This window comes from Falco biarmicus, chromosome 1 (genome assembly GCF_023638135.1).
Source record: "Falco biarmicus isolate bFalBia1 chromosome 1, bFalBia1.pri, whole genome shotgun sequence".
In the NCBI taxonomy this organism is placed as follows: domain Eukaryota; kingdom Metazoa; phylum Chordata; class Aves; order Falconiformes; family Falconidae; genus Falco; species Falco biarmicus.
The window spans coordinates 51,432,770-51,458,533 of NC_079288.1; the positions used below are offsets into that span (position 1 = coordinate 51,432,770).

The 25,764-nt window shown below is 50.3% G+C and overlaps 2 protein-coding genes across 2 annotated transcripts in view; one reads left to right on the forward strand and one right to left on the reverse strand.

Moving 5' to 3' along the window:
- The window catches only part of POLR2B (RNA polymerase II subunit B), a 21,666-nt gene extending 14,597 nt beyond the window's left edge, over positions 1-7,069 (forward strand). Inside the window, exons 15-25 of the mRNA XM_056336754.1 lie at positions 127-325; positions 435-603; positions 1,124-1,220; positions 2,599-2,693; positions 2,982-3,232; positions 3,320-3,409; positions 3,683-3,790; positions 4,250-4,363; positions 4,457-4,617; positions 5,989-6,184; positions 6,818-7,069. Of these exons, the coding sequence (XP_056192729.1) occupies positions 127-325; positions 435-603; positions 1,124-1,220; positions 2,599-2,693; positions 2,982-3,232; positions 3,320-3,409; positions 3,683-3,790; positions 4,250-4,363; positions 4,457-4,617; positions 5,989-6,184; positions 6,818-6,907 (1,570 nt within the window). The 3' untranslated portion in view covers positions 6,908-7,069. The remainder of the gene's footprint in view (positions 1-126; positions 326-434; positions 604-1,123; positions 1,221-2,598; positions 2,694-2,981; positions 3,233-3,319; positions 3,410-3,682; positions 3,791-4,249; positions 4,364-4,456; positions 4,618-5,988; positions 6,185-6,817) is intronic.
- On the reverse strand, positions 7,015-24,837 carry IGFBP7 (insulin like growth factor binding protein 7). Its single transcript, XM_056337473.1, has 5 exons — positions 24,348-24,837; positions 11,711-11,820; positions 10,044-10,160; positions 8,823-8,949; positions 7,015-7,264 (listed from the first exon to the last, which is right to left on the reverse strand). The coding sequence occupies exons 1-5, from the start codon at positions 24,802-24,804 to the stop codon at positions 7,245-7,247; spliced, it is 831 nt and encodes a 276-aa protein (XP_056193448.1). The 5' UTR covers positions 24,805-24,837; the 3' UTR covers positions 7,015-7,244.
- Between the last annotated feature and the right edge of the window lie 927 nt (positions 24,838-25,764).

The window sequence follows — 25,764 nt, forward strand, 5'->3', positions numbered from 1 at the left end:
TTTAATTAATTTTTTTATCACACTGAGGCAGTGCTAGTAATAATAAGCTAGGGAAGGCCTTGTTCTTGTTGCTGCTGAAGAGAATAATTTTATGTTAGCTGAGTATTTCAGACACTGGTTATTCAGTTGGCAGGATCTCGTGGCCAGCGGTGTAGTAGAGTACATTGATACGCTGGAAGAAGAGACTGTGATGCTGGCAATGACTCCCGATGACTTGCAAGAGAAAGGTGTGGCATATTGTTCAACATACACACACTGTGAGATTCACCCATCTATGATCCTGGGAGTATGTGCATCTATTATCCCGTTCCCTGATCACAACCAGGTCAGTGCATCACTTCTGACATCCTGCTTTTAAAGTTGATAGAAAACCCACAGATGTATATGTAAAGAGCTTTACATACATATATACTGATCTTCCCTTGTCTGTCTAGTCTCCCAGGAACACATACCAGTCTGCTATGGGTAAACAGGCTATGGGAGTTTACATTACAAACTTTCATGTTCGTATGGATACACTGGCACACGTGTTGTATTATCCTCAGAAGCCCCTTGTAACTACACGCTCCATGGAGTATTTGCGATTTAGAGAGTTACCAGCAGGTATGTTGTTAGTTAATGTTTAATTAATAATTAAATTAATAATTAAAAATAAAAATTTAAATATTAAAAAGTTATTAAATAAAAATACTACGGTTTAGTTTAAACTATGTTACAGATGTTGTGTGTAGAATACCTGAATATTTAGCAAATGCGTGTAATTTAAAAATTAATTGTAAGTTAATAGTTAACTTGTAGCTGGGCACCTAGACTGCAAAAAATAACGTTGCTCGTGTTGCAGCTGTAATCACTTCATCCATATAAGTCTGCTAAAATCTTAACTGGAAAAAAATGCATTTGCTGTATCTGTATTTGCTAGTTCTTCACAAGGGGTCACTCTTGACTCTTTTCTACCCAAAGTTGCACTTGGTGATACTACATGGGTTTTGTGTGTGGGATGTGGAGATTTTATTTTAGAAAGCACAGAACAGCTTCACTGTAGAGAATACAGCTTACAGAGTTACAAGTAATGCCTGTTTGGTATGTGTGCATCCTGTCAAAGTATTTGTTCTGTGTATTATAGGTATCAACTCGATTGTAGCCATTGCGTCATACACGGGCTATAACCAGGAGGACTCTGTCATCATGAACCGTTCTGCTGTTGACAGAGGCTTCTTCAGGTAAGACTTTGTAAGATTTTTTAACTGCTTGGAAGAGAAGGGGGGGAAAAAAAAAGGTATACTGAATTGTCCAGAGGCTCAAGAAAAGTTTATCTTATACTGGAAGACACTATTTTCCAGATCTTTCTAACCTGAGAAGCACTTTAGTATTTTTTTCTTTCTTTTTTTTTTTTTTTTTTTTTTTAATGGGGGTGGAGAGAGCAGCACAGTGAAAATGGTGAAATGTGCATCTTAGCAAAACACAGTGAGGAACGGTTCATCCTTTGTGTAACCTGACTTCCCACTTTGTCTTCCCAACTCTTTCATTTGGATCTTTACTACGTTTACTGTTCTTTGTACGATAGTTAAATGAAAAAATATTTGGACTCCTTGCTGTTATATTTTCATATAACTCTTGCCAGTTATGAAAACAGTTATGAACTCCTTAATGGCAATATTGCAGCTTTGTAATACAGTCTTGTCCTCAGTAGCGTGACAGTTGCACCAGTAAAGATTGGCAGGTTCCTCTCCTTAGTAGACCCTGCTGTTGGGACAACTGATGTGACTTTGTGCATTATAATTTTTAGATGGCTGTGCTTAGCTGTATAGCTGGTCAATGGGTTTCTAGTTTTGCTCATTTTCTTCTTTTGTCCAAGTTGAGCCCCAGAAGTGTGTGCTTGGTATCTTGGATCTACTGCCTTCCAACGTAGAATAAGTATGAGACTATTAGACTTTTACGGCTCACATGAATCTTTTCTAGAACCTCCTGTGTGCAGTAGAACAATTAAATGTGGATAATACTTATCTGAAAGGCTGTGGCTTTGGTGTGCTGGCAACTGATGCAGCAAACAAAAACCCTTAAAGCCCCAGAAAAAAGCCTGTTTAAATTGAAAGTTTTCCACTACAGCTCGGTTGTACTGAGTGTGGTACTGCAAGGTAGCAGCAGAAGCCTAAAAATGCTTGCAAAATGGCAGGTATAAGGAGAAAAGTAATACGAAAATGGTATGGTGAAAATATGAATAATCTTTAGGAATAAATACTTCTGAGATGTCCAAAAGTCTCTGCCATTCATCAAAAATTAGCGTGCTATCTATAGGTACTTTGGCAGTATATGAAAAGTGACCAGCAAAATGCCATCTGAAGCTTTTTTGTTTGGTGAGGTGTTTTTTGGTTTTGTGTCCATCCCCACCTTCCCCTGTGTCGTCCTCCCCCATGATGGTCAGATTAACAAGACTTTAGAGGAAAGGCGGTGTGGCATATGAACATTATTTGTTTTGGTTGTCATTAGTAACAGTAGCCATAATAGTGGTAAAAGGATGATTCCAGTGAAATTGAGATGCACAGATGAGGAAAAAATGATGCTGGTTTCACTGGAGAAGGCTTTGTAACTTTGTTTCAGATCTGTGTTCTACCGCTCATATAAAGAGCAAGAATCTAAAAAAGGATATGACCAAGAGGAAGTCTTCGAAAAGCCTACACGTGAAACTTGTCAAGGTAATACACAGGAGAGTATGAAGGCTGAGGTTTTAAATGAAATTTTTGTGGGTGAGATTGTTACTGCTGTCAAACTGATTCAGTCTTTATTTTGGGACCTACAAAATAGCAGAAATGTCTGTATTAATAGCATAATACATCAGTGTGAGATATTTGCATAAAATTGTCTTTAGACATTTTAGCAGTCATCTAAAGTTGCAAGCAGATTTGTTGAATTTCTACAGAACATCAAAGTCAGTATGTTGAAAAATTTGGGAGTCTAACTTCTTTTTGTCTTTTTTCCCCAAGGTATGAGACATGCAATCTATGACAAACTTGATGATGATGGTTTGATAGCACCTGGGGTACGTGTGTCTGGGGATGATGTGATCATTGGCAAAACAGTAACGCTGCCAGAAAACGAAGACGAACTGGAAAGCACTAACAGACGTTTCACAAAGAGAGACTGTAGCACTTTTCTGCGAACTAGTGAAACTGGCATTGTAGATCAGGTCATGGTAACCCTTAACCAGGAAGGATACAAGTTCTGCAAGATTAGGGTGAGCACTGATGTGTGTGCTTTCTACTTTTAATTATTTTTGTTCTGTATTTAAATTACCAATTGAATATTTTCCTATGGCTTACAGGTACGCTCTGTGAGAATCCCACAAATTGGAGATAAATTTGCCAGCAGACATGGTCAGAAAGGAACTTGTGGTATCCAGTACAGGCAAGAGGTAATTATTTTTATTTTTTTTTTCTCTTTCCTTCTTAACATTTTATCTCTGATCTTCTTAGCATTGGAACTGCCTTCAGTGAGTTGTCTGTGGAATATGTACTTGGGCACATTGACTTAAATTTAGCTAAAGTATTTTTTAGAAGGGGACACAGCTGCTTCTTACATGGTACTTCAGTGCCTTTGAAATGCTTTAAAAGATATCTGAATCCATGCAACTGCTTATCTTAAAGCTGATATTCTGGGAAGTACTGACTCTGTTTCCCTGTTCTAGGATATGCCTTTCACCTGTGAAGGCATCACACCTGATATAATTATCAACCCCCATGCCATCCCTTCCCGTATGACCATTGGTCACTTGATTGAGTGTCTTCAGGGGAAGGTAAGAGGAATCTTTTACACTGCATGTCTAAGCAATGTGATTTTTTTAATTTTATTTTATTTTATTTTTGGTAAAGATACTACTCCTTAGTAGGTGTTGATCCACTAAAAAATAAGGATTGTTCTCCAGTTACTTGATAGCAAAAGCAGGTTTGTTGGGGAAGACCAACAGTCCTGTAAATTTTGTCCAGCATGTCAGACTTAAAGTGTGCAGTCTGATCTGCTGCTTTTATTCCAAATATTTCCTGTGACCTAGAAAAAGGGGTAGCAATATTGATGATACTGTGCATTTTAAAGAATCTCACTATAAATTGTATAGCTGATAAACAACCAAGAGAGGGTACTGTCACAGGCATGGAAGCTCAAGTTCTGGCATTAAGAGTTAAAACTGAAGCAGCTTAGTGTTGTCTAACCAGTCCTTCAGAAATCTGACAAGCTTTTGCAAATACCTTCTCTGTAGGTGTCTGCAAACAAGGGAGAAATTGGTGATGCTACACCTTTTAATGATGCTGTGAACGTGCAGAAGATTTCCAATCTTTTATCAGATTATGGCTATCATCTAAGAGGAAATGAGGTATAATCAAAATATCAATTCACTGTAACTTTTTAAATATACATTTGATGGATAGTAAGGCTTATGATTCAGTGATTGCATTGACTGTTTCAGGTCCTCTACAATGGCTTCACTGGTCGCAAAATCACATCACAGATCTTCATCGGTCCTACATATTATCAGCGGTTGAAGCACATGGTAGATGACAAAATCCATTCTCGTGCAAGAGGGCCAATCCAGATACTTAACAGACAGCCCATGGAAGGTAGATCTCGGTAAGGATGTTTATTAGTTTCTATACAGTGTTTTCTTTTTCACTGATGTTTTTAGCCCTAAAAATTAGTTGCCTCAGCTTTGCAGCTAGAACTTCATTAGCTCACCCCAGTTAGCTACCCATTTTTGTGTGTTTGGCTTAAGATGATGTACTGGGTGCAGGTGTCAAGGTTTTGGTAGCAGGAGGTACTGCTGGGATGGCCTCTCTGAGAAAGGACCAGGGACCCTGTGCTGGACGCAGCCAATTACAGCTGGCTCCAACAGATCCACCACTGGCCAAAGCTGAGCCCATCAGCGATGCCGGTGGTGCCTCTGTGGTAACATACTTAAGAAAGGGTAAAAACCAGTGTGCAGCAGCTGTGAGAGAAGAGTGAGAAAATGTGAGGGCAACAGCCCTGCAGATACCCAGCTCAGTGAAGGAGGGGGAGCAGGCGTTCCAGGCACTAGAGCAGAGCTTTCCCCTGCAGCCCATGGTGAAGCAGGTTGGTCCCCCTGCAAGTTCATGGGGGACCATGCCAGACCACCTCCAGCCTGTGGAAAGCCAATGCTGGAGCAGGCTCCTGGCAAGAGCTGTGATCTGGGGGGGGACCTATGCTGCAGCAATCTGTTCCTGAAAGATTATACCCCGTGGGAAGGGCTGAGGCTGGAGCAGTTTGTGAAGGACTATCCCATGGGAAGGACCCCATGCTGGAGCAGAGAAAAAGTGTGAGGAGGAATGTGTGGCAGAAAGGAGCTGTTATGGACTGAATGCAGCTGCCGTTCCCCCTGTGACCACAGGGAGGGGAGGAAGGAGTTGGGAGTGAAGGAGCAAAGTTGAGTCTGGGAAGAAGGTACAGGAGATGTTTTTAGTTTTGTCCTTGTTTCTCACCATCCTACTCCATTTTTAATGGGCAATAAATTAAACTAACTTTCTCCATGCTGAGTCTGTTTTAGCTGTGATGGTAATGGGTAAGTGATCTCCCTGTTTTTATGTTGACCCACGAGCTTTTCCATCTTACTTTTTCCCCGTCCTGTCAACATGGGGGAGAGTGCTGCTTGGTAGGCACCCGGCAGCTAGCCAGGGTTAAATCCACCACAGATAAGCAGAGAATGATTTAATTGTTTACCTCATTTTGCTCTACAGTTGTGCTGTGCTGTTCGCTGTCTGACATCTGCTTTAGAAATGCTCAGCAGCAGTTACAAATTACCGTGTTCGCATTCTCCCTACCAGTTTTATTCTGAGTTGTTACAGGAAAATTAATGCAGAGCTTTACTCCTGCCTTGTAATACTGCTGTTGTGTTTCTGATAAGTTACTTGTTCCACCACTAAGAACTGACGTATTTTGCCAATGAACTCAAAAGTTGAGGCTTTTTTTTCCTCTTTTTTTTTTCAGTGATGGTGGCCTTCGTTTTGGAGAAATGGAACGAGATTGCCAGATTGCCCATGGAGCAGCCCAGTTCTTGAGAGAAAGATTGTTTGAAGCTTCAGACCCATACCAAGTCCATGTCTGTAACCTCTGTGGGATCATGGCGATTGCAAACACAAGGACTCATACCTATGAGTGCCGGGGATGTCGTAATAAGACTCAGGTACGTGTGGTCTTTTTAAGCCAGAATCATGGGAATTCAGAGCCATTGCCCTTGTGACTGCCCCCATTAAGATATTTATGCTTGCAGAGCTGGGTCCCCATGGGAGGTCTTTTGTGTTGCACTTTTTTTTTTTTTTTTTTTTTTTTAAAAAAAGTGCTCTGTAGTGTGTACAGAACTTGGTTACAGAACTATGTCAGGGGAGAGTGGCATCAGAGATAAAAATAGTTGCCTTAAACAGGCTTGTCCTGCTAGGGACTTTAGCGACTCTTAACAGTGGCATTGGGGTTACTGAAGAGATGTGTGCTGGAAATCTTAACTGCATCTACTGCACATCGGGCACACTTTGTTATGCGCATGTTCCCTTGTTCAATGGCTCTTGTTTAAGATCAGCTCCCTTGGCTGCAGGTTTTTCATTAGAAATGTGTTCTGGCTAGCTGCTCTGTAGCTTCTACAGACAGTCTCTAGCTTTCCTCTTGCTTTGTTACTGTCTGTGAGTAACTCCTGTTAAGTGTTTTCATGGGTAATTTCAGATTCACTTTTGAGCCAAAAACTTGCCAAGTGATTTGTGTAGAGGGTGGTGGAAGTTGATGATTTTGGGGTGCTTATCACAAGCCTTTTGAAATCTCTTTTCAGATATCTTTGGTTCGAATGCCCTATGCCTGCAAGCTCCTCTTCCAAGAACTGATGTCTATGAGTATTGCACCTCGTATGATGAGCGTTTAGCCTTTAAAAGGGCTCTCTGCTCTCATCTTTTTGGTTTTTTTAAAGTGCTCAGGTTTTGTTTCATTTTGTGTAGGTTGCGTTTCAAATAGTTTTACTCATCTGCTGTGTGCTGTTCAAGAGTACGTTTATTTCCTGTAAATAGAATTAAAATTTGTAATCAGACTTGTGAATTTCTTTATTTGTGTATCTGTGAAAGAAGTATGCAAGCAAATTGGTAATCAAAGAATAAGGAACTTAAGAGGGAATGATTAGTGAGCCAGAAAAAGCCAGAGGTTGCAGCTTTCCAAAATACTAATCTGAAACTGTGTGTAAGTGAAAGTCCTCACATCACACCACATCACAGCTCTGCACCATCATCTGTGGAAAAACAAAAACATGTTATGCTCTGTACTGTTCCAAGGGGCAATATCACAACTTGGGCAGTAGCACAGTGCACAGGTTTTCTGATGTCTTAGCTGACAATGTGGTCCTGACCCCGTCTTTCCTTCCTTCCTTCCCTACCGCAGGACTACAGCAGCAGGGGGATGGTAACAGATGGCATTTTTCTGGGCTGAGATCACCTGGACATGGGACACAGACTCCCTAATCCCTGTAGTGTGTAGCTGTGATGTCTTGACAGTTTGTTCAATTAATGTTATCACTTTCCTTTAAGGCATTGTGGACTGCCAGTTTATTGTTTAGCTACAGCATGCTTACTTGAGAGCTCTCCTACAGCTGAAAAGAAACAGCTGTAACATGCGGTGTGCATACAAGGAATAAACCACGAGGCAATACGCTGTGAGACTGCAGTACTGCGTAGAGCTGCTGCGAGAAGGTGAACAAACACCTTCTATTCTGGGGTGTAGGTAACGCTGCTCATATGAGGCACAACTCAGTAAAACTCCATTTCATTCACATCCATAAATAAGATGTTTGAAAAGGGATTAAGAGACTAGCTAAAAACCTTTAGCAAAGTTCCTACACGTAAGGGATACTGGGATTAATCTACTTTTATTTCAATGCCAGGTGCCATTAATATTCTCCTAAAGGAAGTTGTGCAGCTACTCAGGGATATAAGGATACAGAAAATCAAGACTATATAGTTTGGATAAAGTTACTGGGATTAAAGCTAAGGATTATATCCTGAAAGTGAATTTGGACAACACAGTATTCTCTAGCTGGATGCTTTCTTTCCAGTGCCTCTGCCTCTAGCATGGTCACAGTCACTGTTCCAGCTCTCTGCATTTATTCTGAAGCACACATGGCTGTGGCACTAAGCCATCCTCTTTGCAGCTGGAATCAGGGTGGGTGGTTTGCCATCAGCTTTGCACACAGCCTGGTACAGAGGACCTGGGTTTGAAAACTGGCTGCAGGGTAAAGGCTTCAGGTCTTGCCTGGAGGCCTGCTGTGGCGTATCTATACCCTCCCCGGTTTGACACCGCAGCATGGAGAGAGAATGGCAGGGACTGGGATGTTTCTAGGATGAGGAAGAATAAGAAAGTGCAGGGATGTGGCAGGAATTTTAAGTGCTTGAAGTTCCCCCTCTGTCTTGGGGCTGGTTGTGTCACCAGCGCTCCCAGGAAAGATGGGCAGGTTTGGAAGTGTCCAGAAAGCACTAAAAAGATAAATTTAGGTCTGGAAAAACACTGAAAGTCATTTTGTAAGAACCCCAAAAGGTGTTTTTAATTTGGTATCTTTATCTCCAGTACTTTACAGCAGTTGGGGGGTTATTTAACGATCCCTTGAGAACTGTAGCAGCTGAGATTTACTGGAAATGTTTTGTCAAACCCTGTAAAAACTGCATGTTAGACTGGTATTTCTAGTGTGCCTTCCCCCCCCCCGCAAAAGGCATTAAAGGGAGGTGGTCCTTCAGTATGAAATAACTGAGCAAATTGTTAGGGGACAGAGCTGCTGAGTGTTCAGCCACGCTACCTACCTTTGGCCAGGGCTATTTCATGCAGAGCTTCCACAACATGGATTTTTGCAGAAGCTGTTGCCTCTCCTTTGGCATTTGATGCATGACACTCATATTCTCCAGCATCCTCTTTGCTCAGAGGAGATATCTAGGGAAGAAACACACACCCCCCATCGCGCAGTAAGTATCCTGTGCATAGGTAAAGCTGATTCTGTTTTAAGATATCTTCTGTAACCTGTCAATTGCTGGAGACATAACGAGATGACCAGAGTGCATGAAGTAGCAGGTTAACCCTTAGGAACCCCGTGGTATTTCTTCTGCTTGTCCTCAACAGTCTGGTGTGGATTGCAGTGGCTCTCTCCAGCGGGGTTTGGGACAAGCACCCACTCCCGTGGATCGGCCCAGCTTTCTTTGCTGCTGGGCCAGGCTCCATGTGCTGTAACACTCCCTCCTTGTCTTCTGTTGCCTCCCTAGTTTGGAGATGTCAGAGCACTGCGTGCTTGGTAAGGGCAGGGAGAGAGGAAGAAAAGGCCTTCCTACAATACGCTCAATCCAGTCAGTCAGTTCAGCAAAAGCACTGGCTCAGACCCTTCCTTCTCTCCCCTTGTTTCTACCTCTGCTCTTGCAAACACACCCTAAGCTGTGCTCCCCTGCTGCCAGCTTCTCTGCCGCTGGGAACCATCTTGCAATTCCCTTACTGGGATGCACAGCAGCTCCCTCTGATGTGTGGCAATCACCGGTTAGCCTGCAGGTACGATTGTAGCTCCGGGGTCTGTTGAGTGAGAGCTGATGGCTTCTGTGCTGTGCTAGTCTGAGGCAGGTGATGTGCTTTGCTGAGGAAAGGCCAGTTGTGCCAGATCTACAAGGGCTCCTCAGCTGTGGGTGGCTCTTAGGGATGCCTTGCATCTGTACTGATTCCTTCCTAGACAGGGCAAGTGTCTTTCCCACAAATGGCAGCAGGAAAGTAATGACATACAGAAAGGAGATTTTTTTTATTTAAGGCTAGCCTTCCCTGATCACAGAACGCCTGCTTCTGCATGCTAGATGGAGGTGAAAAACTGCAATGGATAAGGCTAGAGCCAGCAGTCTTCACGCCTTACCCTTCATGCCTAATTCACACCGGTTGTTTTCCTCTAAATGCCCTGTCCATTGCCATGTGTCTTCTGTACAGTTCTTTGTTCATGACCTGTTTGCAAACTGTCCTACTGTTTGTGCAGCTCTATGCATACAGCAAGTACTTACGAGCACCCAGCCAGTCACTTCGTGTTTCTCAGGGCCGCCTCGGGTCTGGATAGCCAAGTTTTCCCGGTCCCCAGGCAGAAGCTCCATCCTCTGGACACCATACTGTCCCCGAATTATCTAAAAAGAAGGGCAGGAAGGGGTAAGAATTTTGGGGCTAATTTACGCTAGAACTGGTGGGACCATACCTGCACACAGACAAGACCAATGCTAGTTTCACATCAATGTGTTTCGGGCAGTAGCAGTGTTTTTTCTAGTGCCAGCGTTTCTTCTTGGCCTCCGTGTGCTGCAGCCCCAGCACCCCAAGTGCCTCAGCATCTGCACTGAGGCTGCATTTCCCTGGCCTCAGACGGAACGGACAGAGCAGCACAGCCTTCTGGCGTGGATGGTGCGGGGCAGTGGGGCGTGCGAACGTGCCCTGCACTGACTGGGTCTGACAGAACTCGTGCTTGTTCCCAAGGCTGTGCTTAGCCGGGAAGCGGTGCCTGTGCTGAAGGAGGATTTGGCTGCCTGCAGCTGCTGGTAGCCATACCTCAATCCAGTGCAGCAGGCTGGAGGAGCTGCCTTCTGGCTCAGGACTGCGAGGACAGCAGGAGATGACTGATGTCCTTGTTTGGAGAGGCTCCCCTGCAACTTCCCTGATGATCAGGCTGTTTAGCGTGACAGTAGCAAAGAACTGAGTGTCTGCATGTCGCTGCTGGAATGGGCTCTCCCTGCGTGACCAACAGGCCACAGCAGCCCTGTAGGTTTCTGCTGCAGCAAACCAGGCCACCCCTCCTGCTGGGCTCAGCGTCGATGGGACAGCAGCAGTGCAGTTACCCCAGTGCTGCATATCTGAGCCCAGAGCATGGATATCCAGCATGGGCTAAGCGGTATGCAGCCCTCGTTATCACCAGGTCGAGCATCTCTCGGCCATGAGGAAGAGGCACAAAAGGCAGAGAGTGCTGACAGTCAATGTAAATACAACATCTGCTTGTAAACAAGCAGAAAATCCTGCCTGAGTCAACGTGCCTACGTTGTGTGCTCACACAACAGTCTGCCCTGGGACCCCTAGGAATAAAGTTTGCTGCCTCAGAGCACAGCAATCTTTGGGCCAATCTATTTTTTTTTTTCTTCTCTGTAGTATTCTTAAGCTAGTATTGTTTCAGCTTTATTGTAAGACCCCTCCCAAGTGTCCACAAACCTGTGGCATTTGAGGAGGCTACAGGTGCCATGCAGCGGCTCTCAGCCCCTCAGCAAGGGTCCCCCCTGCCCCAAGCCAGGTGTTACCAGCATGCTGCCGACATCGGTGTGCTGCTGGAGGTAACTGCCCCATGCCGTTCCTGTTCTGACATGGGTGAGCCGTGTCCAGCCACCTCGGAGTCACTGCCGCCCGCGGGGTGACAGCAGGTCAAGGGACATTCCCCGCGTGCTCTGAATACCAGGCGCTACCAAGAGAAACACAAGTCCTGCTCTGCCTCGGGATCAACAAGAGTTTAGGAAAAGCAAAGCCTGAAGACTAAGCAAAGCCAGATGTTTGGGGGCGGACAGATCTGCACAGATGAGAGAACTCATCGGATGTCTGTGTCTAAGGAGGGATCTGCTACGGCTCATTTTTATTTTATGCTCACCAGGCAGTTTCAGCTGCCTCAGGTTTGCTGTGCTCTAAGAGCTCCTAGTAGGGCCCTTACCTTGTTCCAGGTGAGGACAGGGGTTGGGATGCCCATGACTTCACAGCTCAGGTAGATCTGTGCTCCTGTCACATTCCAGATGTCCTTAGGAGGGGTCACAATGGAGGGTCCTGCAAAAAGAGAGAAATTCTTTTAAGGACTGGGTGACTGCAAGCCTGTCTCCTTGCTAGCCTTTTAAGTGGGGCCAGTCAAGTCTGATGTGTTTTGAAGATGAGGTGGAGGGGTCCCTGCCTGGAGCAAAGCTTGCTGGACTGATCCCACATCACAGCACTTCCCAAAGCTACACGTGTGTCCGACCTTCAGCTGTTGAGGCTGATGGGCGCTTGCCCCAGATGGAAGCTCAGGTGCTGAGCAGTTCAGGTGCTCAGTCCACCTACTTGCAAGCCTGAGGTCAGAGGTAAGACAGTGTTTGTTATCTCAGGGGCTGAGCAGGACTTTACCGACGGCTGCCTCTGCTCACCGTGCAGCCAACCAAGTGCAAGGTGACACTCAGCTGGCATGGAAGAAAGGACCCCCACAGGAGACTGGGATCCCCAGCTTCGCAGCATCCTTCTTCCCAGCATTATTTTAACATGCAGCGAAGCCCGTGGCAGCTGGCTAGCAGAAATCAGTGTTACGCTGCTCCTGTTTCACCTGTGTGCAGTACCCAGCCGAAGGAGGCTGGCTGGAGGGTGGCGGAGCTCTCCCTGGGGGGGATCTGGGAAACGACCAGGTGAATGCAGGGCTCCGTTTTTCCCCACGGGTTTCCAATCCCTGGTTAAACAGGGAATTGTTTCCAAAGCCAGATGGGAACAGAACTGTTTTGCAGATCTGTCTGGGGATGTTTACCCCTCGGGCTGGGAAATGTTGGAGACGTGACCCATATCCCAGGAAGGGAAGAATGGCCTTTTCTGTTCAGTCCCTCTTTAGTGGGGCTGTTTTGCAAAACGTGGCTATTAATTCCCCACAATAGGAAGTGCAGACCAAAGGAGCACATAGTGTTTATTTCCACTTATTGACAGCTTGAAGAACACAGCAGCTTTTCTCCTTCTGCTCTGAAGATGCAGGCAGTTACAGGAAACTGAAGCTCCCATTAGGCTCCACAAGGAGAAGGCATTTCCTATGTGAACATGTGCTCCAGAGCCAGCCTGACTGAAGCCCCTGGGTATGCTGGCTCATAGACCATGGCGCATTCCCAGCTCCATAAAAGAGGGGCAGATTTGGGTCCTGATGCTCTTTCTCGGGTCCTAAGCATGCACTGACCTCAGCCCTGCATGCACACCCGGCCCTGCAGCCCTCTCGCAGGCACTGGGGAGCAGGGTTCAGGTGCATCCCACTGCACCAACGTCTTCCAGCAGAAAGCTGGTATCTTTTTACCTCCTTGGGATCCAAGGGCAGATCCACACCAGTATCATCAGCCAGGGGATGCTGTGGTGGCTCCCCACTCCTGAGCAGCTGGTATAATCCCTGAGAAGTATTTGGTCTTCTGAGACTTTCCTGTCCAGGAATGAGTGTACACAGCCTGATGGTGGGAAGCTGCTAAAAGACCACAGGTGACTGCAATCCGAATTCTCCATTAGAGAGGTATCCCAGTCCTGGTTTTAATAGGAGGTAGCTGTGTAGAAGCAGGAAAATCTTATGTGTAGCCCTGGGCGATGGTTAAACCCACACCTAATGATCCGTATGGGCTGGTTTCCTGGCAGACATCACAACCCAGGTGCTCCTCATCTGCACTGAACTGAGTCTCTCAGCTGAAAAAAGAATTTAATCAGCATTTCGTTACCTCTCTTGCCCTGTTGTTGGTTCTGCTGCTGCATGAATTGATTCCTGTGCACTGGCCAGAAGAGGGATGTGTCAGAGCCACAGCACCCTTTCCCATCTGGAAGGGTGCTGCAGTTATCCTTGCTCTGGATGGCCCAGAGCAGATCCGTGCCTCTGGACGGTGCCCAGCTCTGCACTCTCTGCAACACCCCGCTGGAGGCTGCTCCCCTGGGTACAACCATAGCACAGTACGGCGGGGTGACCCCTGGGGCTGGCACCCCCAGTGCACCCCTGCCCGAAACACCGCCTGGCACCTGTGAGCAGCAGGGCTGTGGCCAGCCCAGGCAGGGCACTGCCAGCCACGACAGGGCCACCTCAGGTCACACACTCTGCTCCCCTTCCCCAGGGCAGCCGTTTCCTGCACAGCCCTCCTGTTCTTTTTCTGGTGTCCCTTGAACAATAGGGACAACAGGGCACTCAGCAGCTCTGGGGTGGGACCTGGATGTCCCCAGGCTTCTTAGCTTACACCATGCTCTGCAAGGACCTTCAGCAGATGTGCCCTTGGCACAGCCTCCTGCTGCTGCTGCTGCCGCCTCCTGCTCCGAGCCATGCAGAACCTCCCACACGCAAGGTGCCTTTCCTAGGGCACAGCCTGGGGTCTGCCCCTGTGTGACACCGTCCTCTTTACCACCAGTTGCTGGGGCTCTCCATGAAGCAGTAGAAACACAGCTGCCCCCAAATGACCACCATCTCCCACCACAGACAAGGAAATATCCTGATTCTCAAGTTAAAGCCAGGTGGATGTTAAGGCACCATTATGCTTTTCTAGGATCTGGCTCAATTCCTTCCTGGCTGGGAACTGCTAGCATCCAGCACACCGCCAAATCCACTGCCGAGGTGTCGCCTTAGCTGCCGCTCAGTTTTCCCCTGCATCAAGGACCCAGACACCCTCTGCCCACGGATGTCCGCCTGCCCTGCCAGGAGCAGGTCACATCACGAGAAACTGCTGGCAGGGAAAAAGAGAGATTTTTCTACCCACCTCCTGGGTGAGGAGAAACCTCCCCTGGAAAGGGGACTGGCCTGCACAGCTCTGCAGCAAAGCTGCAGCTGGCTCAGCACAGCAAGAGCCCGGCTATTAGAGGCAGCCCAGAACGCCAGCGCAGGATGTACATCCTGATCGAACCGGGAACGGGAACATAAGACTCTGCCTTTGGCTGCAACATCAACTGGGAGCATCCACAGGCCTCGGCTTCTGTGCCTGGGCTGGGAGGGAATACACATCCCGAGAGATGCAAGTGTCATGGGAAGAGTCAGTGCGGTCTCTCGGGATAGTTGATTTACATCCAGCCAGCCAAAACCCTAGAGCTGAGCCTCTTCCTCCACTAAAAATAAATGAGAAAGGCCAAGAAGTCAGCAGATTTAAAACAAAATCACGACAGGCCACAGCAGCAGCTAGATTCCCACCACTGTGAGCCCACACCCAGATGCATGGCAGCCACCCTGCTTTACTGCCTGCATGGGTCCCGCTCACGTTCTCTCCCACAGTTCCCCCAAAGAAGCCAGAGACGGACACGGGACACGGCAACCTGCCACAACGGGGCAGGCAGGGGATGCTTGAGCCTTGCAAGGACTTCAGCGGATGCAAGGACATCCCTTCCTGCAAGTCACCCCTCTTGCTTTGGGGGTCCTTGTGAAGGCAGCAAGGCCACCATGCGCTCAGCTGGACTGGAAACAAGCCCACCTTGTACAGAGCAGATGACTTGATTCCTTCCAGCGAGGAGTCCCCTGGCCCCGCAGCCTGTATCTTAGAGACCTTGCTGCTCTACTTGCAGCACTGCCCGGGACGTTTTTCCGCCTGCTTCCTTCAGGCTGGGGACTTGTGGGTTGCACCTGCTGACAAAAATGGTCACCACCATCAAAGTGGCAGAGTGGTCTCCGCTCCCCACCAGGACCGAGCCCGGGGCACTGGGGATGATGTACAGGCTGCTTGCCCCGACTGCGGAGGAGCTCCCTGGCCAAGAGGACGTGTTGATGGAGATGAGCTGCTCTCTGCAGGCACTTCAGGCATTTCCTCCCTGCTCTGCCCCATTGTTCGTTAAGACAAACGGCCCTCCCTGGCCCTGGAAGGGGGTTATATACGGAGCCAGCGAGCTCATTCACCTCGGGACAGGAGCCTGAAAGCACAGGGACTGTTTTTCCTGCAGATGACAGGGAGCTGACAGCCTGCGTTATGTCAAACGCAGCATCCGGAGAGGAGTTCCCGTTGCTGCCCATGTAGTCGTTTTTCTGCTGCAGCAGCAAACTGCAGAGCCTGTGACTTCCTCAGCGATGAGGCTATCATTTGGCATCTGCTCCTGACACCCCTGCCACGCCAGGCACCTCTTCCTCTGCTCAGCCACAGCTGGCAGAGATCTGGCTTCTCCCAGCCCCTCACCTGCCCCTGGACGGTCTATCACAGCTCAGGGTTCCTCGCTGACCTTCCTTTGATGTCCACATACACACAAATAAATCACACTCCAGCAAGCAGAGCAATAACTTTTCTGCTAAAAAGGGGCTACAGGTATGTCACTAAAGGCAAAAATAAGCTTGACGTTAAGTACTGTGGTGTATGCCCTGGTGCTGAGGCGCACATGGGAAGTCCCAACCACAAACGTATGAAGCTGTGTCCCTCACGGTGAAGCTTGCGTGGGTGCCAGCTCGGTTCCCACCAGCCCTCCTGAGCACTCCACAGCCATGCCACAGCCCCGGGTGAAACACAGACTGGGAACACTTCCCATCAGACGGCAAATCGAAGCAAAAGCTAGACATTGTTCACACCCACAAGCTCTGGCAAGTCTGAAAATAGACCCACTCCAGTCCCCTGAGTTGCTGGGAAAGTATTTTCCCTTCAAAATAACTTTATAAGGAGAAGGGGAAACCTTCCGTAAGCAGCGTCTACTCATTCTAGCTGGCACGACCTCAGCCGCTCCCTCCCCAGGTCCCTCTGCAAGAGGCAGCAGCGGATGGGAAATGCATGTGGTTTTTCCCCCATTCCCAAAGCTGCCTGCTGCTTTTTTTCCTTCTTCACCTCCTTCTGAAGGCATTGCTCCTCCTCCTGTAACTTGGCCTTGAAGAGACTAAGGAGTTTCAGAAGGAAGTTCCAAGACATCTCGACCAAAGGTGATGCTGGATGGTAAGACCTGCTCAGACGGTCCCCCGCAGACTTCAGCAACCCAGTGACCCAGGGAAGGCTGCGAACATGAACACAGATCTTCCCCAAGCCCTGGAGGCTTGAGACCGAGTCAGCGTGAGGTAGGGCCCTGGGCCATCATCTATCTGCCATGGATCTCCTCCTGCTTCCCACTCCACCAGGCTCACCGTGGAGCAGACCAATACCGCTGGAAATCCCAGCTCTGCTGTTTCACCATGGTTCGGGAACGCTGCCTTCGGAGACCTTGTGCATGACCTTTCTATGAATACTTACCAGTCCTCCACAGGGTTTATGCGTAGGTGGGACGGAGAATGGTATGGCCCTGCAAAGAACAACACCCCAAGCCCCTTCTCCCCTACCCAGCATGCCGGATGGGTCTGCGCTGCCCCCAGCACTGCATCCTCGTGCAGCATCCTCAACCTGCATCTCCGAGCGGGGGCAATGGGAAGGCCAACATGGCTGAGGCTGCTCTGAAGCTCAACTGCAAGCTTATAGCCACACTTGCCCCTGGAAGCAGCCAAATGGGGAAAGGGCAAGCCCTCTGAGCAGAGACAACACTGCCCTTCCCAGCGGGCTGCCACAGACTAACCTCTCTCTTGCCTCTTCCCCCTGTCCTACCCTGTTTGCCACCTTCCCTCCCGTTTGCTGAAGTATGCTGTCCCCAGGGTCCAACAGGCAGTAGCTTTCTGCAAACACGTTTGCTGCTTCCCAGCCACATCCGGATGCACCTCTGGATTTTTTTGTCCCAGACCTCCCAGACAAGCTCTATCAAGAAACTTCCCTCCTCCCGGCTGCCACCTCCCCTCTTCTCTTCGTGTGACCTCAACTGAGAAGAAAACTGTCATTATGGCACAAGGATGACCAGGAGCTAAAGCCTGGAAAAAATGTGAAAAGCTTATGGTAGGAGACATGGAAACAAGGCATGCCAGCATTTATGCAGGGAAAAGCAAGCAAGGCTTTCAAAAGTCCGACCTGATTAGACTTGTTAGGTGGTAATCTCCTGTTTAATATGAACCTCAATCAACCTCAGCCCAACAAAGGATTAAACACTTTTTTTTTTTTTTTTTAAACACAGCATGCCTTTGCAGCAACAGAAAAAACAAACACGGGGAGGAATTTGCTGATCTGTAATCATTCCTTCCTAGTGATTCTGCCTATGCTGTGATGATTGAGCATGAAGACACAGGTGAAATATAGGATCCTCTCGGGCAGTGGAGGTATTTGCGTAGTGCTCAGCATACTGGTGCTCGCCAAGGCTCTGAGCTGCCAAGTAATATATTAAACAGCTTTGCTAATGAGATTTTAGCATAGCAACCATAAAAACTCAAGCTCCAATGAACCAAGAACTTTTCAAATAATTAAAAGCATTCTAAGGCAGATTTTATGGCCTACCCTACAACAGTGGAAAACCCCAAAGTTACAGATTAATTTAAAAAATATCAGCATAAAGCTTCAGCCCTAGAAACTCTGTCTCGAAATCTCAATGCACTGTGTGCTGGGAAAGGAAGCACCATGCTGAAAAATGTCATATTCCCACACCATGCTCCACCTGCAAAGAGGCCGTGGTACAAAACAAAAGGTGTAACCTTACCACACACCTGCACAGCTCTGCTCTGCCACAGACTCTCTGGACACAGCACAAAAATGCTGCCAAGATCTACCTGCAAATGCAACGCCTTCCTTTGTTGTGAGAGAAAGCAAGTGGCAGGCCACTGCTGCATGCCCCCCACTCCCAGCTGATGCAGAAACCCCAACCAGCTTCCCAGGAAAACTAGAGATTTCAGTTCATTTCCAACCACAGATGACTTCGCAAAAATGTCTCCAAATCTCTCTTTCATCAGCAAAGAAGGAAGCACTCATAAAATGGGGATATTACGTGCCTTAAAATCCAGGAGAGGAAAAATGGGAGGAAAGAACTAAAGCAATCAAAGTAATTTGTGAACTAAAAAGCACAAATTCAGAAGTTTCTTGAAATATGTGATTGGATATGAACTGTGCTCTCTGGTGTCTAAAACAGCTAGCTGTATCAGGAGGAGGTGAGCCAACGTCAGTAATAACAGCCGTCTGCCATCTCCCAGAAGGTTTTCCCCCAAACCCCTGTTTCTGCTCTACTCTGGCACTGGATTAAAAAAACCAACAAAAATCAAACACCAAACCACCCTCAAAACTAAAATATTTCTGGCAAAGCCTCAACAGCTGAATGTGCACGGAAGGAGCCAACAGATGTGATTTATGTTTCTTGTTTTAAAATTGATCTATGGGAACCCTTTGTTTGCAGTGCAGATGTAGCTTCGTAGGACACTGAGGCACCAGCAAAGCAAAACCACTGCTGGGGTCAAGTGGCAGGAATTTTGGGGGAGCGTACTTGCCCCTGGGGCCATCAGTCTCCATGGGAGCCTGGCAGCCATGATCCTACATCCATCAGCCCATCTTTAAGCCCTGCAGACAGCCCAGAGACCTTGCACCCACCTTCCCGAGCCCCAGAGCTGGCGGGTGGTACCTTAGCAAAAAACCCCTTCTAGGAGAGACGCTGTCTGGGCTTCTAGCAAGCCAAAACGATACCCCTCTGGGGGTTCAGCTCAGCTCGGTGACTGGGATCTTTCTGCTGGTGAAAGAGAGATTTAGGCAAATTTAGCGCTGGTTACAGTCTGCTTTAAAAGAATCTCTCCTGGTCCTGCTGTTCATAAGCTATGCAGCCTGTGGGCTGGATCCTGTAAGGTGCTGAGCCCTCACCACCACAGGGCAAACCCCTGCACGTTCCCAATGCTGGGAAAAGACTTTAACGGAGCCACAGACATTCAAGCCACGTTCAGATCAACAGGAATAAAGCAGGCTGCTTGGTGAGCTGGCAAATCTACCTTCGCCCACAGAGACGCCAAGTTTCTTCCTCGGGGAGGTCCTTGTAGGTAGGTACCAAGGAGAGGCAGGTACCAGTTCCCTGGAGAGTGAAACGCTGCTCTCCGGTGTCTGCCGAGCACTGCTCTGGGGTACGCTGCACTGGGGCAAGCACAGGCACTTGGCTTCCACCAAAAGAGAAGTGAGCGTAACATATAGAAGCCTTGACTCAACGGCAAACAACTTGGAGACCCAAACCCTGCTGGAACAGGTATCAGGGACTTCAAACCATAATGAGGCAAGTTCAGCAATATTTCCAGCAGCCACGACATGTCCCTTGAAGCACGTTTTGGCTGGTAGCTAATGATAACAGATACTCAGGGGTATTTTCCCTTCTTGCGCTGGTTAGGCAACAAGTCTGTGCCTGGTATTTTTCAGCTCAGAGAGATCATCGTGCCGAAAACCCTGCTAGCTTTTCGATGGGGGTTGGTGCTTTGAAGCTGTTTTTCTGCCTGGCTTGAGCTAAGCCATGCAGCCCTAACTCTTCATGCCAGCTGGCTCTGCATGACAGTGGGCACCATGGTCCTCCCACCCCAGGTCCTAGCTGGCCGTAAACAGCCTCAGTGAGGGCACTGCAAAACTAATTTCAGCCTAAATCACCGAAGCCACCAACTCCATAAGAGGCTCTTCCAAACATCTGTGCCCAGGCAGGAGAGAGCGGTGGCAGAGGGCAGCTCCCCAGATGTCGCAGCAGCCTCCCCTCCTGCCAAGGAGGCCACTGGAGGTGGCACCCCTGACCGCTCGTCCCTGCCTCACCAGCGGGCTTCTGCTTCGTGCCTGGGCCTGCCCTGCCTGCAAGAGCTGGCAGCAGACCTGAGCGGAGCTGTGCGTATCCACAAGCAGAGTGCAAAGGGCCAATCCATTCAGTGCGGGAAAGCAGCTGGAAAACTTCACAGCATCCACCTCCTGCATGGCCTCAGCACCAGGATTAGCTAAAAAGAGGCTGCTGGGGCGCAAGGGTAGAGACAGGATGCAGGCAGTGGCTCCCTGGCAGGGAGCAGGGCAAACCCTGAGCCAGCTGTGAGCGCAAGCGTGAGGGCACAGGACAAGCCCAGCCAGAAGGAAGCACCACAGCATCGCTTCTGACTCCCCCAGAACAAACACAGGCAGCTTGGCCACGCTCTGCTAACACAGCACCACCAGCAGCCAGACAGCCTCAAGGAGCTGGGAATCAAGTAGGGTGCCTTCTTCTAGCTGCTCCCAACAGTCCTGTCCATGTGCAACCCACTCCAGGAAGGACGGGCTGGATCCCTGCATCTGCCAAGCGCAGGCATAGCAAGGGTTATTTCCATCCTCCCAGTCTCTTCTCAACTGTGTCTTCCTTTGCCCTCCAGCAGGAAGTTTTGGCTGCAATGGAAATACCTTTTTCTGCATGGCTTCACTATTTTTGTACAAAGAACACAGGCATCAGACCCGAGATGTCTGGGAAACAAGCAGTGGAAAGAGAATCCCAAGGACAGGGTCAAGGCAAATAATGTAGGGCTGAGAACTGGCTCCTTTCTTTTGCTATTTAACAACAAAGAAACATCCAAGTTTTTCCCAGTCAATGGACAGCATCTCTTAGCAAGCAAAAGCTGCCGAGCATTGCACAGAAAACCTGCGATAGGCACCATCATGAATATGGAAAGCTCGACTAGACGTGCACTTGGTCAGCTCTGTCAAATATAGTTTTAATGAACTTTCATCCCCCTCGAAATACGGTGGAAAACCATGCGTCTCAAGGAGTATTTTGCATGTTAAGCCTTACGTAGCCGAGTGCTTTGTTTTCCAGCGGCTTCACTCATGCCCACATGGTGCTGCCTATGCAAGTCGGTAGGACCGCCCCTCCCAGCAGGTATACATCCTTCGGACCCTCTGAATACCTGGTACATACAGGACAGAGAGGGAGACAAGGTGAGAAAGAGGGTATGAAATGCAACCTCAGTTAACCAAGGAACAGGAGCCTGTCTTTCAACTGCTTGTGGGCGATCCCTGTCTCAAGCACGTACTTCAAGGCACAAGAAGAGAAGGTGGCTGCAGTTAAGTCTCATTCCCACCTTGTCTGGGAGGTGACATTTGAGCAAACAGCGGCAGGAATCATGAAAAGGAGAACCTGGCAGCATTAGCCCCATTTGCACCTGTCCCTGCCCTGTCTCCTGTCCTGCCACCCTCAGCATGCTGTAATGCCAGGCTGCGTGAAGAGGAGCATCTATCAATTAAACCATTCCCAGATGTGTTCCCTTCTTCCCCTGGATATCTCATCTCCAGCTGCCACCCTTCCTGCTGATGACAGCAAAGGCCAATGGCAGCCACAGCTCTGCATTTACTCTTCCCGAGGACCAGTTTTCAAACAGGATGTACACAAAGCCCTCCCTCTCCAGCTCTATTTGGGGGAAAAAAAACCCAACAGCAACAAAAGAGCAATCAAACACAGTTAGGAACCACTGCTGGAAGCATGTTTTTCTGAATCTCTTGTCAGACTTGAAAGGCTGCTCACTCTTGGACCCAAAGGATGCATCCTGATCATCCAGTGCCTGCATGCAGACACCTCGGAGCCCACTGGCCTTGAGCAGACAGCCCAGGTCCCCCATCCCCCAAGGATTTCCCTCTGTGCAAAAGCTGTCACACAAATGACTGATGCAGGCAGGATCCTGCCTGTTTGTGGCCTCCCTGTGCAGGATCCCACCCTAGGCAGTGCCTTAAGGAGATCATGTCCATTTGCAGCAGGGAAACGGCAAAAGCCAGAATTTCCACTTTTTGACCCCCACAGCATCTAGGTTCTTTTAGAAACCCAGAAAAGTGCTGCCTCCTGTCTGGAGAGATATTGAAAGAGGCTCTGCCCTGGGGGGCTGATGGGGTGGATGTCCTCTCCTACCATAGTTCCAAAATCCCTGTGGAGATTACAACTCCCCTCCTCTCCCCACCCAACAGTCCTAACTGCCAGGCTACAGAAATACTTCCAGATGTCTGCCCCGTGTGTGGGCTAAGCCCCTGCCTCAGCTGCGAACCACAGAGCTCTGCGTATCACCAGAAGGTCCACAGCACCAGGGAGGCTCACGCAGCCAAGGGAAGGCTCAGAAGAGTGAGTTGCAACACTGCTGAGCAGCAGTCCACGTCCCTCCTGCTCCCTTCCGCGAGCTGCTGGGTCAGAGCTCTGCCAGTAGCAGGAGCCAAAAGAAGAGCAGCTCCCCAGAGCGACAGAGGAGGGGACATCTGGCCAGTGGCTCAGCACCACATGCTTCAGCAAAGTTCTCAAACAACAGGTAACAGCCTGCAAAGGTGTCCTGCTGCACATCCCAAGGGATCTTCTCCAAGGAACGGATGCAGTTTGTGCATGGAGTGGCTGTCCCACACTGTGACCCTCTTCAGAGAAGCTGCTGCTGTGATGACCAGAGGATGGAGAAAGTCTTGTGGGAGCTGTTGTTTGAGGCTGGCAGGTCGGTGGCTTCCCACCATGCTCTCTAGCTGCTATGTTTGCATTGACCTCATCAAACTCTGTCTCTGTAGTCTGGGTCAAAGCCCCACCAGGCCCAGCCAGCAGCCAGGGTCCGAGGAGGAAAGTGCACTCAAGGCTTGGGGCAGTAGGTTGTAAGTACCAACACCTGTTTTGCCACAATTTTGCATGCATTTTTAGGACTGCTGCAACGGTCTCTTGAGTCTGCTGGCCAGGAAATGCTCCTCCAAATGCTAGACAGAGGCCGTTCCAGTCTCATCCCACATCAACCTGAGGGCTGAAGCTCCTGCCCTCCAAGAGTTAACGCTGTACCACAATGTTCCTGGCTAATATATAAGCCTGATGTTTTGCACAAGGTTTGTGAAAAGCCACACAGGACATTTAATGGGCAACATCAAAGTGCATAACCCAATCCTTACCTAGCCCTTCATGCTCTCCTGGGGAGTTTCTGAAACTTTTTTTGCAAGACATGCTTGGCCTCGGTTATGGGAAGAAAGAGGAGGAGGAGGTGGAGGCTGTGACCCTACACATACTGTGTTTATGAAAACACTCCTCCACCAAAACGGCATTGGCGCCAAGTACTGTCCTTGAGACGTTCCATAAATAGCTGCACGCTACGTCCCGGCAAAACCCACTCCCTGAAGCAGCCTGAATTTCTAGCAAAGGCTCTGTGGCAGAACAATTTCTTCTTTGAGCACCATCCCTAAGCTAAAGCTTGGGAAGAATCTAGCTCTTGGCTGGAAACGTTGCAAGCGCAAACCTCTCTGCGCAGCTTGCTGGAAAGTCACTGCTGTTTTCACTTCGCACCAAAGCAAGCCAGCAAATGTTGGCTCCGAATTTCTGGGGTGTTCATATCCATTTAGCAACTTCCTTTTCTCACTGTCTGCAACCTTCCTCTGCCCGACCCTGCCCTGGATCGCTCAACCCTTTTGTCCCATGTCGGAACATCCCAAATCGCGAGCTGCGGGCCAAGTACGGAAAGCAGGGCAGTGTGGTTCCAGCACTGCGGGAAGCCGCGAGCGGGCGGCCAAGCTGCTCCGCATTTCTGGGGCTGCTCCAAAGTCTCACTCCAAGTTGAGGCAGCACCGTCCGACCGGGGCTCTCGAGGCCCTTTACGGTGGTTTCGAAATCCACCCGACTTTGCAAACAAGCGCCCCGAGGGGACCCAACAGAACAAGGCGTACCGCCACCAGCTTTCCCACCGTGAATCCAGGGCAGCGCAGCCGGACATCCACCCGCCCTCCCCGACGGCAGCGCCCGCCACCCACCCCGGCCCCCCGGGCCGCTCCCTGCCGCGGGCGCCCGGCCGCGCTCCCGCCGCCGCCCCCGCTCCCGCTCCCGCTCCCGGCCCCGCTCCCGCTGCCGCCCCCGCCCCGCACCTTGCTCGCAGGCGCCCTTGCTGCGCTGGCTGATGGCGGGCTCGCCGCGGCTCTGGGCGCGCAGGCTGGCGGCGCGGAGCTGGCAACCGCTGCCGTAGGTGAGCCCGTCGCTGCCGCACACCGGGTACCGGCTCTTGCAGAGGCACACGCCGGGGGGACCGGCGGCGGCGGGGGGTCCCGGGGCCGGGCCGCCCTTGGCCTTGCGGCGCTGGCGGCTCTTCACACACTCGAGGCCGGGGGCGCAGCGTCCCCCCGCCGCGCCGCCGCCGCCGCACGCCTCGCCCTCGCCGCGGCCGCACTGCCAGCAGCAGCCGCAGGCGTCCCGCACCCGGCCCAGCGGGCAGCCCCGCGGCGGCAGCGCCGGGCACCGCGCCGGCTCGCAGGGCCCGCAGCCCCCCGCCGCCGGGGCGGGCACCGCCAGCAGCAGCGGCAGCAGCAGCAGCGCGGAGGGCGGCATGGCGGCACGGCGATCCGCCCCCGGCAGCCACTTAAGCCGCGGCGGGGGAAACCCCTCCCCGGCGGCGCCGGCCCCGGCCCGGCCCCGGTCACGGCTGCGGTCACGGCCCCCGAGGCGGCACCGGGGCGCCGCCGCCCTCGCGCGGTCTCGGCTCTCGGGGTGCCGTCCCGGCTGCCCCGCAGCTCTGGCATCACGTCGGTGCCCCCGTCCCTGCCGGGCTCAGCCCCCAGCCGCGGGGCTGCAGGGCCCCGGTGACCGCCCGAGCCGCCGGCCTCCAGCGGGAGCGGGGAGGGGAGCACAGCTGTCAGGTTCAAGCGCACATACTGGGGACAACGTTGTCGCCCGCTGCCTTTGTTCACCTTGGCTTGTCGCACCTGCCCCCGGGTGGCTCCTGAGGGATCCCCGAGGGGCTGGGGGATGTTGTCACCAGCAGAAACTGCGAGTATTCCTCGGGCAGCACTGGGAGATGCTGCTTGAGTCTGTCGGGATGGTGCTGAGAAAGTGCAGCGCCCCAAAGCATGGCAACGCTGTTAGACCCCGAGGGCGGTGGGGCGTGCAGGGGTCTCTCATCTGCCCTCAAGCTCATTCCCCCTCCCCGGGCCTGGCTGCACCTGTGGGGCTTCATCTCGGGCAAGCAGTGCAGGCTGAGGCGATGCTCAGCCCCGGTACTGCTGGACCAGCACCGCGGGCACTGCCTCGGCACTGCAAGAGGGAAGGATGGCAGTCATCGGTGTCCCTCGCTGCGAAACACGGGGATGCGGCACTGCCCAGTATGGGTTGTCAGAGGTTGTGTCCTACTGGGTGGCCCCTGCGTCACCGTGTCCTTTCCCATGTGGAGCAGCTGGGGGCTGTGAGTCAGACAGACTGGCTGAGGGGGGCTGCCAGTTCCCCACGCTCCCAAATTTGCACTGGAAGGACTGACCCGATTGTGCCTGCTCAGCTGCTGACACTGTGGGAATG

Bases quoted from the DNA above. Each gene is read 5' to 3' on its own strand.
- IGFBP7 (XM_056337473.1), bottom strand. From the start codon at position 24,804: ATGCCGCCCTCCGCGCTGCTGCTGCTGCCGCTGCTGCTGGCGGTGCCC. The intron at 11,821-24,347 runs GTGCGGGGCGGG...CTCTTTTTGCAG, and splicing joins CAAGGGCGCCTGCGAGCAAG to GACCCTCCATTGTGACCCCT. The intron at 8,950-10,043 runs GTAAGTACTTGC...TTTCTTCCCTAG, and splicing joins AAGTGACTGGCTGGGTGCTC to ATATCTCCTCTGAGCAAAGA.